The 16,579-nt window shown below is 36.8% G+C and overlaps 1 protein-coding gene across 1 annotated transcript in view; it reads right to left on the bottom strand.

Moving 5' to 3' along the window:
• Positions 1–6,701: 6,701 nt before the first annotated feature.
• The window catches only part of LOC105380711 (anoctamin-1), a 67,420-nt gene continuing 57,542 nt past the window's right edge, over positions 6,702–16,579 (bottom strand). The window contains exons 16-22 of the mRNA XM_048632683.1: positions 14,591–14,692; positions 14,246–14,333; positions 12,600–12,717; positions 12,287–12,490; positions 9,920–10,103; positions 7,648–7,967; positions 6,702–7,050 (exon numbers count right to left, since the gene is read on the bottom strand). Of these exons, the coding sequence (XP_048488640.1) occupies positions 6,895–7,050; positions 7,648–7,967; positions 9,920–10,103; positions 12,287–12,490; positions 12,600–12,717; positions 14,246–14,333; positions 14,591–14,692 (1,172 nt within the window). The 3' untranslated portion in view covers positions 6,702–6,894. The remainder of the gene's footprint in view (positions 7,051–7,647; positions 7,968–9,919; positions 10,104–12,286; positions 12,491–12,599; positions 12,718–14,245; positions 14,334–14,590; positions 14,693–16,579) is intronic.

Below are 16,579 nucleotides of genomic sequence, written 5' to 3'. Positions count from 1 at the left end.
GTCGAAAAAAAAAATAAAAAAGAAAATTGGTGATTGTGAAACTTGCATCAAAGGGAGGATGTCAAGATTACCATTCCCAAAGAACACAGAAGTCAGAACGGAAACTAAATCAGAAATTGTACATTCTGACGTGTGTGGACCCATGAGGAAGAAATCGTTTGGCGAATCACGATACTTCGTAACATTCATAGATGAATACTCAAGATGCTCGGAAGTACATTTTCTAAAACAAAAAAACGAAGTACTGAATAAGTTCAAAGAGTACAAAGAGGAAGTAGTTAGAATCTGAAACTGGAAATAAAATTAAACGCCTACAGACGGACAATGGCAGAGGTGAATACTGTAATACTTCATTCGAGAGAAGGTCATAGAATCAAATGTACAGGTCCAGTTCATGGAAGGACAGAACATGCTGGCTGACCTGTTGACCAAGGCGCTACCGCCTGGACGCCAAGAGTTGCTGACCCAAAGGATAGGGCTCGTGACGAGGAGTGTTGTGCTGGCAGATTAGAAAGAGCACTCGCCTCTATGCCTTTATGTCTGCCTGACTTAAGTCGTTGACTAGTAAAAACAAGAGTGTCACGGAATTGTAATGTATATGTCGCAGGCATCTGGTTTGATCTCCTGTTTGATTGAACCGCTAGCCCGTTCATTGGATGACGCTACTCAGTTGAATGACTAAAGAACAACTCGTCAAGTAATTGACTGTAACGTCCAACGTCTTGACTGAATGTTATTCAGCGAAGTCGTTAAATGGGATATAGTATAGCAACTTTCTAATGTCTGGTTAGGATAAAATGACCAGACAAGAGTCAACAAAAAGACTATGTTACAAAGCTCTCATCTCACAAATTAACTAAACAATAACAATAAACGTACCTTGATATTGTTGTTCATAATTATCCAGTTTCAGCACATTTTTTTCTTTGAAACTATCCGCCGGCGGTGTAATAATAGGGTAAATCCATGTTGTCACACTATTTTAACATAAATAACGCACTTTAAAGCTAATTTATTTGAAAAAAATTACAATACAAGTGCTTTTTGTGTCAGCTGTTCGCTGTTAGACGCCATATTTGTTTTATTCACCACCTGACTGATTTTAAGTCCGCTAACTAGTTGGACGTTTTGTGACGCTTGTTCAATCAACGTTCGGCCTAGTCATACAACTGAAACGGTTCAATCAAACAGGAGATTAAACCAGATGCCTGCGACATATATATTTTGGAATAAATTATTATAGCTACATACGAGTATTTACTGCAAACTATCAAACACAACACTTTTTAGTTGGCGAGGATCAATAGAAGGAGCGGTGGTAGCTCAGTCGGGTAAGCGCCCGCTTCTCAAGCAAGAGATGCGGGTTCGAATCCCGGCGCTGACATGTACCAATGACTTCTTTTAACTTAAGTACAATGTATACCATCGCTCTTACGGTGAAGGAAAACATCGTGAGGAAACCTGCATATCTAGATTTAGCACATCTAGATATGTGAACCCACCAACCCGCAGTGGACCAGCGTGGTGGGAAATGGTCCAAGCTTAGGAAGGCAGTTTAGACCTTGGGGATATGCACAAAGGTTCCACTCGAGAGAGCCAGGTGCAGGTACTTACACCCCCACAGAGAATAGAATAGAATAGTTGGCGAGGATGGGGAAAATGGTAAATTATTGGTATTTTCTACTAAAACTGCACTAAAAGCAATAAAAAATTCAAATGTGTTTTATGGCGACAGTACATTTAAAATTACCCCAAGACCTTTCTGTCAATGTTACACGATTCACGCAGAATTTAATCACACTACTAAAAGTACCAGTTCTATTATTCCTGTAATATATGCCCCCCTCCCGGACAAGAGCCAATCAACGTACCTACGTTTGTTTAAGATACTAAAAAATAAATTGAACATAAATATCGGGTTCTATAAAAGCAATTATGAGTTGGCAGCAATGAACGCCGTTCAAGAAAAACTTAGTAAAAAAAACTGGATGCTTTTTTCATTTTAAGAAGACAGTTTGGCGAAAGTCAAATAAGGAACTTGGCATATGTAATACTGAAAAGGGAAGACGCTTTACAAGATTATTAGTTAATTTGCCTTTACTCCCTAAAGTGTGCATTCCCGAGGCTTGGCTGACATTAATACAAAAGTTTAATAAAGTTGATAAAATATGTCAGTTCCAAAAATATTTTGAAAATTATTGGCTTGGAACAGTTGTGCGGAGTTGGATCCGCGTGTGATTGGAGGCTGGATCGTTGCGGGAATTGCTATTTATTGAATTAAATGACAATTCTGTATTTATACACGTTCGCACGTTTATTGAGAAGTCGACCGGAAGCCTAACAGTTTATAGTACTACCAATATTAGTACTTAAAATTAGTTAGTCTATGGACTTTTGTGTTGCTACATTTAATAATTTCAACAACAGTAACGATCGACGTTTTCTGTTGTGAAAATGAAACGCGTCGTACTACAAATAACTTGGAGGGCTAGCACAGTAAAATGAATCGTAAGATTCTCAGATATTCCAAATTATTACATGTTTTTCTCAGATATTCCAATTTATAAATGGAAAAAAGAAGCCGTGACTAGCAATTTAAATATAAAAGACGCCCAGCCCCCGTATTTTGTAACTTTTTGAGAGTTAACAACCGGTGATAATTGGTATCAACTTAGAGACTTATTATCCAAAAACACCAAAAATCTTAGTGAAAGAAATATGCAAGAAGCCTAACAATATATCCTGACATTCAACATAAACGTTTGTGAAATAAGATAAGTCAGTAAAACGTTATTAATTAATAGTGCTCTAAGTTGACAGCCATTTTATACCAACCAACCCCACTCGGAATTACATAATACGGGGGCAGGTACATAAATTTGTAACAAAAACGAGAAAAATTGACAAAAAATTTGATAATTCACTGAAAAGGGCAGCAAAATTAAGTTACCAAAGAAAATACAAGGCAGAATATATCGCGGATAGTTCCAGCGAATCCGATTTATCGTCAAGTGAAAGCTCTACAGAAGAATCGTATTTATCGGACGGAACAGTTTCGGGACGGAACAGTTCCAGCATTGAAGAGATGCTTCTGTAATCTAAATTCTTTTCTATTCTTGCGATCTGTGTATTTACTTCCCACTCTCTCAGTTCACTTCCGACAGGGCCTTATGTTTATCATCACAACCCATCACGTCCCCACTTTAGGCCTAGTCCACCACGCTGGCCTAGTGCGGGTTGGTGGACCCCAACACAAGCAAGCTTGTGCTGAGAGAGTTGTCGGGTAAGTGGGCAACCCGACTGTCAGATGTTTTCAAGCTGCCAAAAGGTCTCTGACTAGGCTTAAGGGCCGGTATAGTGCCACAAACTTATCTGTTCCGGTGACAGCTCAAATAAATCTCTAATATTTCTTAATTCTATAAGATTGTAAGTTTGCTCGTATTGTTATTTCGCTCTTGCGGTGTTAATAAACCCATCTAATGTTTTAAAATATACAATTCATTAGTAAGTAATGAGATATGGATCAATTAAGTTCGCTGTCACCGGAACAGATAAGTTTGTGGCACTATACAGGTGACGTGCCGCGCCAAATTTTGGTTTTCAATGCTCTTCACACAGCACGCGCAGTGACACGCACACATGTAAGTTTGCACAGTGGGTTAATAAACTTTTTACTTTTTAACTTACTCGCCAACCTTATTGACAATTATTTTCAAGTACATTTTAGGTGATTTTTAGGGTAGGTAAGTATAATATTTACTTACACTGGTAGGCACCAGGAAATATTATAAATTAATAGGGGTGCCCTTTTCTCCACACTCTAAATCGGATTAGCTTTCTCAAACAAATGTGGTATTTACTTGTAGAAAAGTAACTACAGGTATTAAAGTGTATAATAAGTTTCGGACATCCTCCAGCCAACTGAACCCCGACGACAAAGCAAAGTAAATACAGAGTGTCGCAAAAGGGGTATACTAAGCCGAAAGGGGATGACTCAAGGGGTCATTCTGAACAACTATTGTTCTAGGAGTTTTGCAAATTCGCGGAAAAAAAATATTCGTTTTCCATGGTAAAAAGCCACGTGTCCAACAAAGTTTCTATGAAAAAGATTTTTTTAATTTCCGAAACTCGTAGAACAATTAAGATCAGAATGACCCCCTGTCTTACTCCTTTTTACCCGACTGCCGAAGGAGAATACCAAACAAATTATAAACACGATACCCGTTTTCTAAACTACGTATTGTTTTATAGTGCCTGTCATTCCCGACGACTTACAAATTACGACGACGACCAACTTGACCGCCACACAAGGCCACTCACCTTTCTAAGTAACATTCAGCTAAATGGTGAACCCTCTGCGGGTCCCCGCCTACGATACTTTACATTAACATTGGGAATTGTTTTCATCTTTTTAGCGTGCAGTCGGGTTTTTTGTTTGTTTATAATTTGTTTGGTATTTACCGCTTTTTAGATACCGCTGTAAATATAAAATTTTTAATAATATTACACTGTTAATATTATAGTATATTTTTTGGTGGCAGTAATTTTTCTTCCCAAAAAAAAATTAAGCTCCCATACAAGTAAATTGGGGCTGATATTTTTTCCGGTTATTTTGATGGTGTAGGTAGGGTATCGTTAAATAGGTCTTTTAATATAATAGGTATAAAAAACGTTAAAATATAATTATTATGCTTTTACCCTTAAATTTGGGGATCACACCATAGACAAATCCTAATTAAAAAATGATTTCAATAGATGGCATGATTTTATGTTGCGTATCTCAGAATAAGAAGTGATGATATCTCAGAATAATAATGGTTAATGGTGCTATTCCGTTGAGACACTAATGAAAAATGACACGGTGGGACACTAGTGAAAAATGTACATGGAAATGCACCAGGGTAGGGTAGACCCTGCTCCTAGAACAAGGCATGAGTTTGTGATTTGTGTGCGTGAAAAGCGAGGATGACAACTTTGAATATTTTCTTGTTTATTTTATTATTGATGCAATAACATACAGTATTTTTATTCCGAGTTACCCACCGAAGTCATCCCGTGGCAGGGTGACTAGATAGGTACTTCTGCAAATCACGCCATCTATCGTTGGTTTTTTTAGTAACTACTGTCTATAGAAGAAATTCCGTCAATATCAATTTTACGTTACGAATGAATTTAGTAAACCCAGTAAACCTAACTAATCCAGAGGAAACCTAAAATATCTTTCTGTCTCTCTGAAAAACATACGATGCTTTACATTCGATGCTTTTAGCTATTAACATCTTTTAAATAAAATTCAGTCACCACCGTGTTACTGCCCTCATCAGATCCTCACGAGACCATACCTCAACCATCACCATGAGACTGTGTTTTTGAATCCTAACCTAATGTTCCTACGTATTGTCATCACTTAGATCCATTCTCTGTATTCCTGCTCCTCATCAGACCTTTACGAGACTGTAATGTCACGAGAACATTGCCCACTATCTAATTTAATTTAATGTATTGAATATACTATAAGAATAATGCTTCCTCAATTTCAAATCAAATTATGTTAGTCATAAAAGTTGAAAAAGTGCAATGACAACCAATGTATAATTGGATAAATAAAAATTATATGAAAATTCTTGATAATTACGACACAGTTGTTACAATACGGGAGTGTGATTTACTGCTTTTTCGTGATATTCTGAATTTTATTTACAGTTATCTATAAGCCTTTACTTAAGTTCGAATCATTCAGCACCTAGCTAGATTCTTTGGCTACCTGTGTGATTTTTTTCAAGGTTGTAGAGCATCTTTTACTACATAATTCTATGACAATGCCAACCCTCGATTCCCTATTGCCGGCCCTTAACGACTGCTGCCGAAGCAGCAAACGGGACCCACGGCTTAAGGTCTTCGCACAGTATAACAACTCAACGGCGACTCGGCTCTATGCTAGACATTGATATTTTTTAAGCCCTGTGTCATATGTTCAAGGTTTAATTTCAAAAAATGTCATTGTGTACGATGCGTAGGCCAATCGTTGTTGTTTATAATCTTTTTTGAAATTAAACCTTGAAGATATGACACAGGGCTTAAATATCAATGTCTAGCATAGAGTCGAGTCGCCGTTGAGTTGTTGTACTGTGCGAAGACCTTTAACGTGCCGTCCGACGCACGGAAGCGTCCAGAAAAGAACTACTTGAAATCTTTAAGTGCCAGTTGTTGTTTAACCTCAGTGATCAGTTACGATCTCTCTATCCATCCTCAGTGATTGCCTTATGTTCGGAGAAGAATAATGTTTTTTGTTATAACTATATTGTTAAAAAGTGTTTTTTTTTGTTATGAGTAGATAGCTTATTAAATATTATACTTACCTAATTATTATCATTTTAAAATATTATCTCGTTTTTTTATATAAATAGTGGTTTATTTTTATGTCTTTAACATTAATTATGGAACTGCCTGTACCATCTGAAAATCTGACCTTGTTGGAAAATGACGTTGATGGAATCTGCCGTACTTGGAATATGACGTTCATACCCGAAATCCAGGGTCTTAGTACAATGTAATGATATTATTATTGAATAAAAAATTCAGTTGGTTCTTACTATTAACTTGCATCTAAAATAATAGCAGTAAATCGTATTGAATACACACTTGGGGCAAGAAAATAGGGACTTTATATAATTTTTTGTCTTTTAAAAATAATTAAAACATTTCGTTTATTTTTACATTTTTATTTATTTACCATTTTTACAATAAGTTAATAGTGTTAGGCAATAATATATGATATATATACATAATTGTGTGTATAACATAAGATGACAAAATAACAGACTGATTGATAGGACATATTTATCAAAATCATATGAAAGTAACTGTAAGTTATTGAAACTGGCAGTTCGTTAATCATTGAGTTTTTGCAGCAGTAGCGGCGCCAGAGGCAGTGGTCTGTCCAGATGCATAATGTCTCACGTGATATTCAACAGATTGCGACTCAGTTACTTGCATTGTATCGTCAGGAAGTAACCAAAATATAGCGCTGAATATTACAAAGAAAATTACCTGAAAATGACGTTAGATTAGATGACCTAAATGTGAATTACACAATACATATAAAAGAGAATGGCCAAATCTGACCCGCTTTGCAGCCACTTACCAAACCTATTTTTATTCCGTGATAAAGATGTTCTAAATGAGGGAAAAATACTTTAAAACCACGTTTTAAAAAAATATTTTGCTTGAGGGAAACCTCTAGTACAGTACAAAGACTTGATATTTCAGCACCTATATACCTCTCCCATGCCTCATAATAATATACGTTACACCAGGATATACTGTAGTCATGGGCTACACATCAGTATAAATATGTTTCATTAATGGCTGCTCTGGCGGTACACGGTCTGGGGTACACGGTGGCGCCATAGAGAAATGGCCATTCTCCTTTCAATACGTCGTGTTTCAAATTTTTCTTTTATGGTCTCATGTCATTTTATTTATTGTATGATGTATTTTTTTTAATATAGTAAAATAAATAAACTGTAATAAATACTAACATTGAATAGGTAGCCAAAATGTTTTTTGGGTAAGTATAATTATGTTAAAAGTAGTTTTTTTTTTCTGTATAAAAATTAAATTTCCCACACTTAAGTTCATACTTACCAAAGAAAAGAGCGTATAATACCATTTGAGATGAGACAGAGCGTACGCTTTCCAATTTTCTGCATAGCCAGAATAAAAATAGACATCCATAAATCTTTTGAAGTAATTCCAGTAAAACGTTTTCCACCTAAATATTGCATTAACAGGTACAGTAATCACAGGTGATAGAAACCCCAGGAAGAAGTAACCCATAATAGATCCGGTTACATTTGCTGCATTTCTCCCAAGCCTTGCTAAAGCATTATAGTAAAGCTTTGAGCCTGTGGTCATTCCAACATACCTTCCTCTTTTGATAAAGTTGGTATATCGCCTCCAATAACCTGAGAAAAATAATAATAGTTTCCACATTAATATTTTTAATTAATGATGTATACATAACATGTATCTACGGGACAAACATGAGATCGTTTAAAATCCAAAAAAAAAATAATTCAACGTCACTAATGCTTTGATAAGATTGGAAGGGTAAAATAACGTTACAGGGATCGTTGATATCGACAAAAGTATCGCACGGTTATTTAAAAATCATATCATTTAACAAATATGGAATATTTATAATTATAACATATCAGTCATAGTAGGTACAAATATTGGAAGTACTTGGTTTGTAATATAGCCCTCTAAATGAATTGTCTCTAATAATGTAGCACTGATATTTCAATTTCTGTCGAAGAACCGATGGGGTAAACGTGTTCTGTAGTGGAGGCCGCGACTAGGCAAACGTAGTGTGGGACGCCCTCCGGCTAGATGGAGTGACGACTTGCGAAAGGTGGCTGGTTATGATTGGATGCGGAAAGCTAAAGATCGCATCCAGTGGCGTGCTTTGGGAGAGGCCTACGTCCAGCAGTGGACTGCTATAGGCTGATGATGATGATGATAATGATATTTCAATTTAAATATATGAATGAAATCCAAGGTGGGCAAAAAGAAATCACCCTATTGGAAGTTGCTCTCATTTGTGCAAATGGCCGATAATTTCAAATCTGTTTATTTGTGCATATCTCAAAGGTCTAAACCCCCTTATCTAAACTATCGAATAAGAGTATAAAAATATATGCATATTCCCTAATATTTTGGCACACGGCTCTCGACTTTTCAATAGTCTTTGCTGTCCTTTTCCGCAGCTGGCCACAGTTTACTCGTTCATACTGCGTAATAAATTTAATGTGTCCAGTTCTTCTGATTACGAGAATTCTTCCATAACTTAATTTAGAAAAAAATAACAACTTTTGAAATATACTAACGACTGCCATTATAACCTAAAAGTAGAAAGAGCAACTTGTGTCATGTTCATGTCATAATACTTACAATACAAATTTAATTTTATTGTGTTGCAATATGGAGCATATTTGAGTGGCTCGTTGACTAGCGAATGGCTGTTTACGCCTCATTACAATAGAACAACTAGTGGCAGCCCATACACTACCAACAAAAAATATAAAAAGTCCTAAACTTTGCAAACAAACAAGCATATCAAACAAGAAGTGGAGAGGTTATAGGAGGCTAGGATCTACTCGTATTGGAAGAATTTTTATGTGATCCATCGTATCTGATCACAACGAGCATCACAAATACTCGGTGACATTAACATTTCTTTGTTTACACTTGACATTTATTTAACTATACGCAAACGCAAAGAAGTTATTATTCTGAGATTGATATATAAAGAATTATGACGTCACATCCGCCCTAAGAAAATGGGTGACGTTTCTCGGAAGTTAGAATTTACCGAAGTTTTTTTGTACTTTTCAACTTCATTTACTTGCTCAAAAATAAATTATAATCAAAAATAATGATGGATTCTTAGTTATGAAACAACAAAGTTTATTATAAATAATATTTGACCTTTATTTGAACCACTTGCATATTCCCTATTGTGTATAAACAGTTTTCGGGTTGCCTTTTTTTTCGTTTTATCTGTCATTTTTCCCTGCAATATCAGACGGTTTTTGTGTGGTTTTTTGAAGTCCCGTGTTTATGTGAATAGGGAAGCCCTTAAGGACAACATTCGACACGAGTGCGAGAATCTCTCGCCCAAAGTTCTCGCTGAATTGATGAGAAATGCCATAAAAAGAACCCGTATGGCAATCAATTGTGACGGCGTCCATTTGACCGATGTCATCTTCTCGATTTTACCAATTAAATTGTAAAGGTTCAAATAAACATAATCATAAAACAGAAACAAAGTTTTTCATTTAGAAAAAAATGAGAGACAAACAACTTCGGATGACTTCTTTTGGTCTACCTTGTATAATGTAACATACAAATTTACCTTTAAAGTAACAAGTGCGTCTTGGCATTAGATCATAGTCGTTAGTCGATTTTACGGTCTTATGAGAAAGGAAAGTGGTGCAAGAACAGGAAGGTCTATATTGTCCAAAGTTATTTTCAATGTTACGTAGGTAGTGATGTAAGGGAGTGTCCTCTCCTTTTTCTTTTTCAATTGCTTGATAATCCTGAAATAACAACATGTTTTTTACTAAGTATTACATTACAAACTCTTAAGTTAAAAATAATCCGAAACTATTTTGCCTATCTAATGTGGAGACCACGAACAGGAAACGCAGCGTAGGACGCCCTCCTGCCCGCTTACCGACGACCTTAGGTGGGTAGCCGGTATTGGCTGGATGAGGAAGGTCGAGGACCAAGTGTTGTGGCGCTCCTAAGGCCTATGTCCAGCAGTGGATGATTATTGGCTGATGATGATGATGTTACCCCGAGTGTTCTTAGCCATATTAATCAAAATCGGTGTAACCGTTAAAACGACCAGCGTTTTTTAGTGTTGAATGTCGAGGGTTTTAGATTTAAAGCAGTGTTGCAGCTCGACTTGATGTCGGACATTATTAATATAGATACTTTATTGCACAATTTACTACAGTAATAATGTACAATCAGGTGGACTTAATGTTAAAAGCATTTTCTGCTAGTTAACCTGCGTGCTGCTAAAACGTCTGGAACCTTACGCGGAAAAGATTCTCGGGGATTATCATCCGACCCAACCGCAGCACAATCGACCAACTTTTCCTCATACAACAAGTATGGAGAAGAAATGGGAATATGCCCAGAGCGTGCATGCACTGTTTGTGGACTTCGCTAAAGCATACGACAGCATAGACCAGGGAGCCTTGTACGCAATACTGAGGAATTTAGACATCCCGGCTAAATTAGTCGAGCTAATTGAGGCATCCACGAGGGACAGTAATATGCAAGTACGAGTCGGCGGCGAGTTGACAGAGCCATTCCCAGTAGTCACGGGACTGAAACAAGGCGACGCCTTATCGCCTATGTTATTTGATTTAGTCCTAGAATACGTCCTCAGGAAAGTGTTAACACTTGAAGTCGGGATCAAACTAAATGGTAGACATAAGGTGGTAGGTTACGCCTTGGCTTTACTGGGTGAAACAAGCGCTGAGGTACGGGTTATGGCTGATGTCCTTGGAACAGAAGCACTGAAGGTGGGTCTAAGAATCAACCACGATAAAACTGAATATCACCTTATGAGGCGGTCCAGAAATAACCGAGTAGCTGACTTGCAAGTTGGAAATATTCAGTATAAAGGTGTGGTTAAGTTCAAATACTTGGGCTGCACTATCAATGCCACGAACAGCCGGGATGATGAAATCAACATCCGTGTCCAAAACGCCTTTCGATGCAGCGCAGCACTACATAAAGTGTTGACGTCTCCGTCGAAACTCCGCATCTACAAAACCATAATAAGACCAATTCTGATGTATGAGTGCGAGGTCTGGAAGCTCACGCTTAAAGAAGAAAACAAGCTTCTGGTGGCTGAAAGGAAAATTCTCCGCAAGTTTCTTGGACAAAAGCAACGTAGTGATGGAAGCTGGAGGATCCTAAAAAACGCAGAAAATAAAAAACTCGTGGAGGGCCCAAATATTATTGGAGAGATCAAAGCACACAGACTCCGCTGGCTCGGTCACTTGGAACGAATGGGGGAGGATCGCGGCGCATAGAAGCTAAAAAGCTATCAAGGTCAGCCGTGGGGTAGACGCCCAGTCGGGCGGCCCCGGTATCGATGGCGTGACGTGGTGCTAGCCGACCTGCGCGAGCTTCAGGCTAGCGACTGGCAGGACACAGCACAGGACCGAGGAAAATGGCGAGTTCTTGTATCGGAGGCCAAGACTCACTTTGGGTCACTGCGCCAGCGGAGTAAGTGAGTAGTAGGTACAATGAGTAAAAAGTATGGGTGTGCAAATAAAAAAAATATTCGTGTTGGACTAAATTCAGAGTTGGACAATATTCATCTTGGACAACATTATTACTACCTGGAAATTTAATATTTTGGGCAGAAATAAAATATTAGCGATCTTTAGTTCCTGAATATACCTAAGGCACAATATGTCCTCAGGGTTCAAAATGTCGATCAGGATTCAGGATCACTAACCACTACACCATTCAGTGTACAAAGATCTATGAACGAGTTAACCTCAAAAATATCCTTTTTCACAGTCAGTTGTCAGGCTCTTCAATATTGGTGGTATTGTTAGTTTTACCCATAATCTTGCATTAGATATCGATACTGTCAATAGGCTGTAACAATTGGGTACATGCTGATGGGGTCGAACAATCGGTTTGTTTGGACATACCCTGCCTTAACTTAATAAAATAATAAACAACTTACATATTCCGGAAAGCATTTTAAAGTCAGATATCCAAGTTCATATGAATCGTCCACTGAAACATTCGGTCCGTAGACTGCTGTATATGCGTAAATTCGAAACTTTTCAAAAGGTACAAAGTTTAGATGGTCAACAACCGAATCATTTTTTGTTGATAGATACGTGAATTGCAGAATGGCTTCGGATGTGATTGTGCCCAAAAGTACCTAAAACAAAGAACACTAACAAACAGCCACTCCCATTTTTTTATCTGGCAAGTAGCATTCATTAATAAAATTATGATGTTGTTAATAATGTATTTCTCGTTAAACTTACCTGAAATAACGCTATAGCCAAAAGTAAAGCCAGTAATACGTTATACCAAGCACCAATACCCAAGTGACGCCGTAAAATAGGTCGCCGGCTGTATAGAAGAATGCGACGCGCACATACCCTGCGTAGAGAACATAGAATGTGTCACTTTTATAAAACTGAGAGCAAAAAAAATGGCATTATCATTTAAAAAAAACAAACGCCAAACGTGCGGAGTTGTGTATTGAAAGAAATGGAGCAAATTTCGAACAGTAATAATAATAGATAAATTACACGTCGGCTTTTACAGACATTAGCAGCAGGCTAATAGAAGTCTCAAGGGGCCCTAAGACTGGCTCCTACCTCACAAAATGGCTAAACATCGCCATACAACGGGGTAGCGCGGCCAGCGTTTTGGGTACCCTACCCGACAGAGCGGCAGTGGTCTGTCCAGAATGTTCATTATTTAGTGATACTTAGGTAATACTTTTGACGCTCTGGACAGCAACCGTGTTTGTTTGTATTATTTTCTGTTTTTTTTCTTTTCATATAAATTATTTGTAGTATTCTTTTTCTTTTTGTTTCTGTTTTTTATTGTTCAGTGTGTCAAATAAATGTTTCTTTCTTTCTTTATTTCTTTAATAATTATGTTTGAATATATTTACGTCTAAGAAAAAAGACGCTTTGCTCAAAAAATAAATAAATATCAAATTAAACAGTGATTGGAAAGTTATTTTCTCTCATAACAATAATATCTTACCATTCTATCAAATGCACATATATTGATGTGTTTTCTGATCCCAAAAGCAAAAATGTATATTCTGTCATGTTCCGAAGGGGTATTTTAGCCTAATAAGGCCAAAATACATATAAAATAGGTTTATTTCAAACTATGAAATTCAAATTTGTGTACACATATCATGTTTTGGAGGTGATCATGAGATTGCCCGAATAAACGCGGTTAGGGCAGTATTTCAGAGTGCTAAAGTGACTGGGTGTTGTCAAAACTTTAACAATATGTAAAATAAGAAACAATTAGAATGGGTACAATAATATAACTTAACGGGAATTCATCTTTTAAATAACTCAATTTAATGGGAATTCAAGACTCAGAAAACTCAACATTACGGGAATTCAACTTATTGATTCTGAAGGGACACTGTCACTTTTTGGACATTCTTTACCTGTTATAATTTTTTTAAAGACAGATATTTGTACTCGGTTGATATTTATTTTTAGTATCTATCTATGTATTTGTGTAGATATATTAGCTGTCTGACACCCATAACACAGGTTCTGCCTAGCTTGGGGTCGGTTGGCCGTGTGTGAGATGTCCCCACATATTTATTAATTTAATTTCTCACCTTAACCCCTCTATAATTTACAATGTGCGTTCTTTGTACTGTGTCTGGCAGAATTTGTGCTAAGCCACGGTACCAAGTGTTATTGGTAGCACCTACTATCAAACACTACAAATTGAATAAAAAGTGTGAAAACTAGACTTTAGTACCATACCAAGGTAGAAATAAGATTTTTGAAATGACGCTACCTTATTTTGACATACTTATGTCAAAGTAAAATTTGGTTCATAGACGCTGTCTGTGTAGTTCTAGGTAGAATGTAGAATAAATTCATAATATTTATTTCTTACAATTTCTTTATAATATTACCTTATGTCCAGAGCATTGGTAACTAAAATGACAAGTGGTGCCAGAGGAAACACCCTCGCAAAGAGCGTCATGGTAGCCATCTGAACAACTGCAAATAAGAAATGACATTATAATACTACAGTTAATAACAAAATAACATTATTATATTATTTATGTATATTTATAACCAGTCCAGCAAGAGTTTAGTATTATAGGTAGTATGATTAATATAAATTATGTCCCTAGCATTAGACTCATTTTTTAGTGAGCCCATATTTTTTCAAAATATTAATACAACGGAGAAATTTTATTGATAGTGTTGTGAGTTCTAAGTGAATTTCCAGAATTAAAAAGATATATAATTACCTAAATCACGATATTTTAACATAATAAACTTTTCAGTCTCCATGGATGATTTTAACGCCTTTTCTCTCTCCCAATGCGGAGTTCTTACGCTTCTAACCACACCTGTTTGTTATAAAAAGGTTTAATTAGATTTGTTTAATCGGGTCAGTGTCACTATTCCCATTGATCTTTCCCATTGATGGTAAAGATCAACTGCGGTATATTTTCAGTGAAGATGTGTCGTAATTTCCCGAGTTGGATTCTACGAGCTACCTTTTTATCGAAGTTGGATTTACCTAATCATCGGATCACTTGTCCTAGGTAGGGATACTGATCGACAACTTCGATGGTGACACCTCCTACAGCTACGGGTGATGATGAAACATGTTTGTTCGACATGACCTTTGTCTTGTCCATGTTAATTTTCAGCCCAACTTGTTTAGAGGCATCATTGAGGTCTGTGAGCATTTCGCCTAACTCCTCCAGCGTTTCCGCCATAATAACTATCTCACCAGCAAATCGTAGATGAGATATATTCTCCATTGACGTTAATGCCCAGTCTTTTCCACTCTACAAGCTTAAAAACATCTTCCAGTGCACAGGTGAAAAGTTTCGGAGAAATAACATCTCCTTGTCTCACGCCCCTTTGCAACTGGATCGGTTTTGTGGTATGTTCGTGTAATCGAACTGACATTGAGGCAGCATTGTGGCATGCATTGTACATACAACTCAACACCTCGATATAGCGATAGTCTATATGGCACCGCTGAAGGGATTGAAGCATCGCCCAGAGCTCAATAGATACAAAGGCTTTCTCATAGTCCACAAACGCTAGACATAAAGGTAGATTATACTCCTCGGTTATATTTTACCATTTGGCGTTTCGTAATTCAATAGGAAGAGTGAGACTGATTTGAACAAAATGTGCCGTCTGACTATAAGCATTGCAATGGGTAATAGTGAGACTGACCCGTTTAATCAAGATACGGTATACCTAACAGCATATTTTATTTCGAAAGAAGCAAAAGTGACTTTAACTTTGACAGAAAAATTAAAGCAGTTTGCTGGCGGATATTTATACGGTATCAGAGTCGCGAGCACAAGTTTCGAACCTCCGTTAATGAAATGAAATCGTTTATTTTTTCGACGTAGAATATTAGAATTACTTGTCAAAAGTCATAATCTAACACCATTTCACAAAGGCCCCGTCATTAAGGAGGAAAGAAATGGCGTAAGAAACTCCTCGAGCATCTTTTCAACTTTTTCCCCATATCTAATACAGTTTTTTTACTTATTTCTAGTACAATTTACTTAATTATATCTATTTTATTTTTCCAGCAGCCTTAGCTGAGGTGGACAAGCCCACGCGTTTTTGTCATTCAAATAATCATTTATACTATAATAAGCTTTATTACATAATGTTGCTTTTACAAAATTCTTAATTTTTTTCTCAGGTTTATTGTTTCGTTGATAATTTATTATAAAAACGTATACAGTTCCCCATGAATGAAGTGTTTGTTTTCGAAAGTCTGAGTGTGGGGAAAAGCAAATTATTTTTGTTCCTGGTCTCAATACCGTGAAGGGCTCCTACTTTACTAAAAGAATAAATTTAAAGATAACTACACACAACTGTTTAAGTTTTGTAAAGTCCTACCAATAGAAGAAAAAATTAAGTTGTCAATTTTAAAAGAAGAAAATCATCATACGAGGGCGGGTCAATAAGTCCGTGACTTTTATAATTTCCCGCCACTTAACTGAAAGAACAACACTGCTCCTGTCAACAAGCATCTGTCAGTAGACATCTGTCAAAATTTGCACAAGTTACGTCACTTGGTTTGTGTTTTACACCCGTTCTTAGCAACAACCGCGTGATTTAAAACATAATGGAAAAAACTGAATTTCGTGTGCTCACTAAGCATGATTTTTTTACGGAAAAAAACCGGCCAAGTGCGAGTCGCGCTCGCGCACAAAGGGTTCCGTAGCTTAAATCAACCTATCTCAAAAACTATA

This window comes from Plutella xylostella, chromosome Z, assembly GCF_932276165.1.
Source record: "Plutella xylostella chromosome Z, ilPluXylo3.1, whole genome shotgun sequence".
Classification (NCBI taxonomy): domain Eukaryota; kingdom Metazoa; phylum Arthropoda; class Insecta; order Lepidoptera; family Plutellidae; genus Plutella; species Plutella xylostella.
The sequence above is the reverse complement of the archived record's forward strand: the minus strand, read 5'-3'. Positions and strand labels throughout refer to the sequence as shown.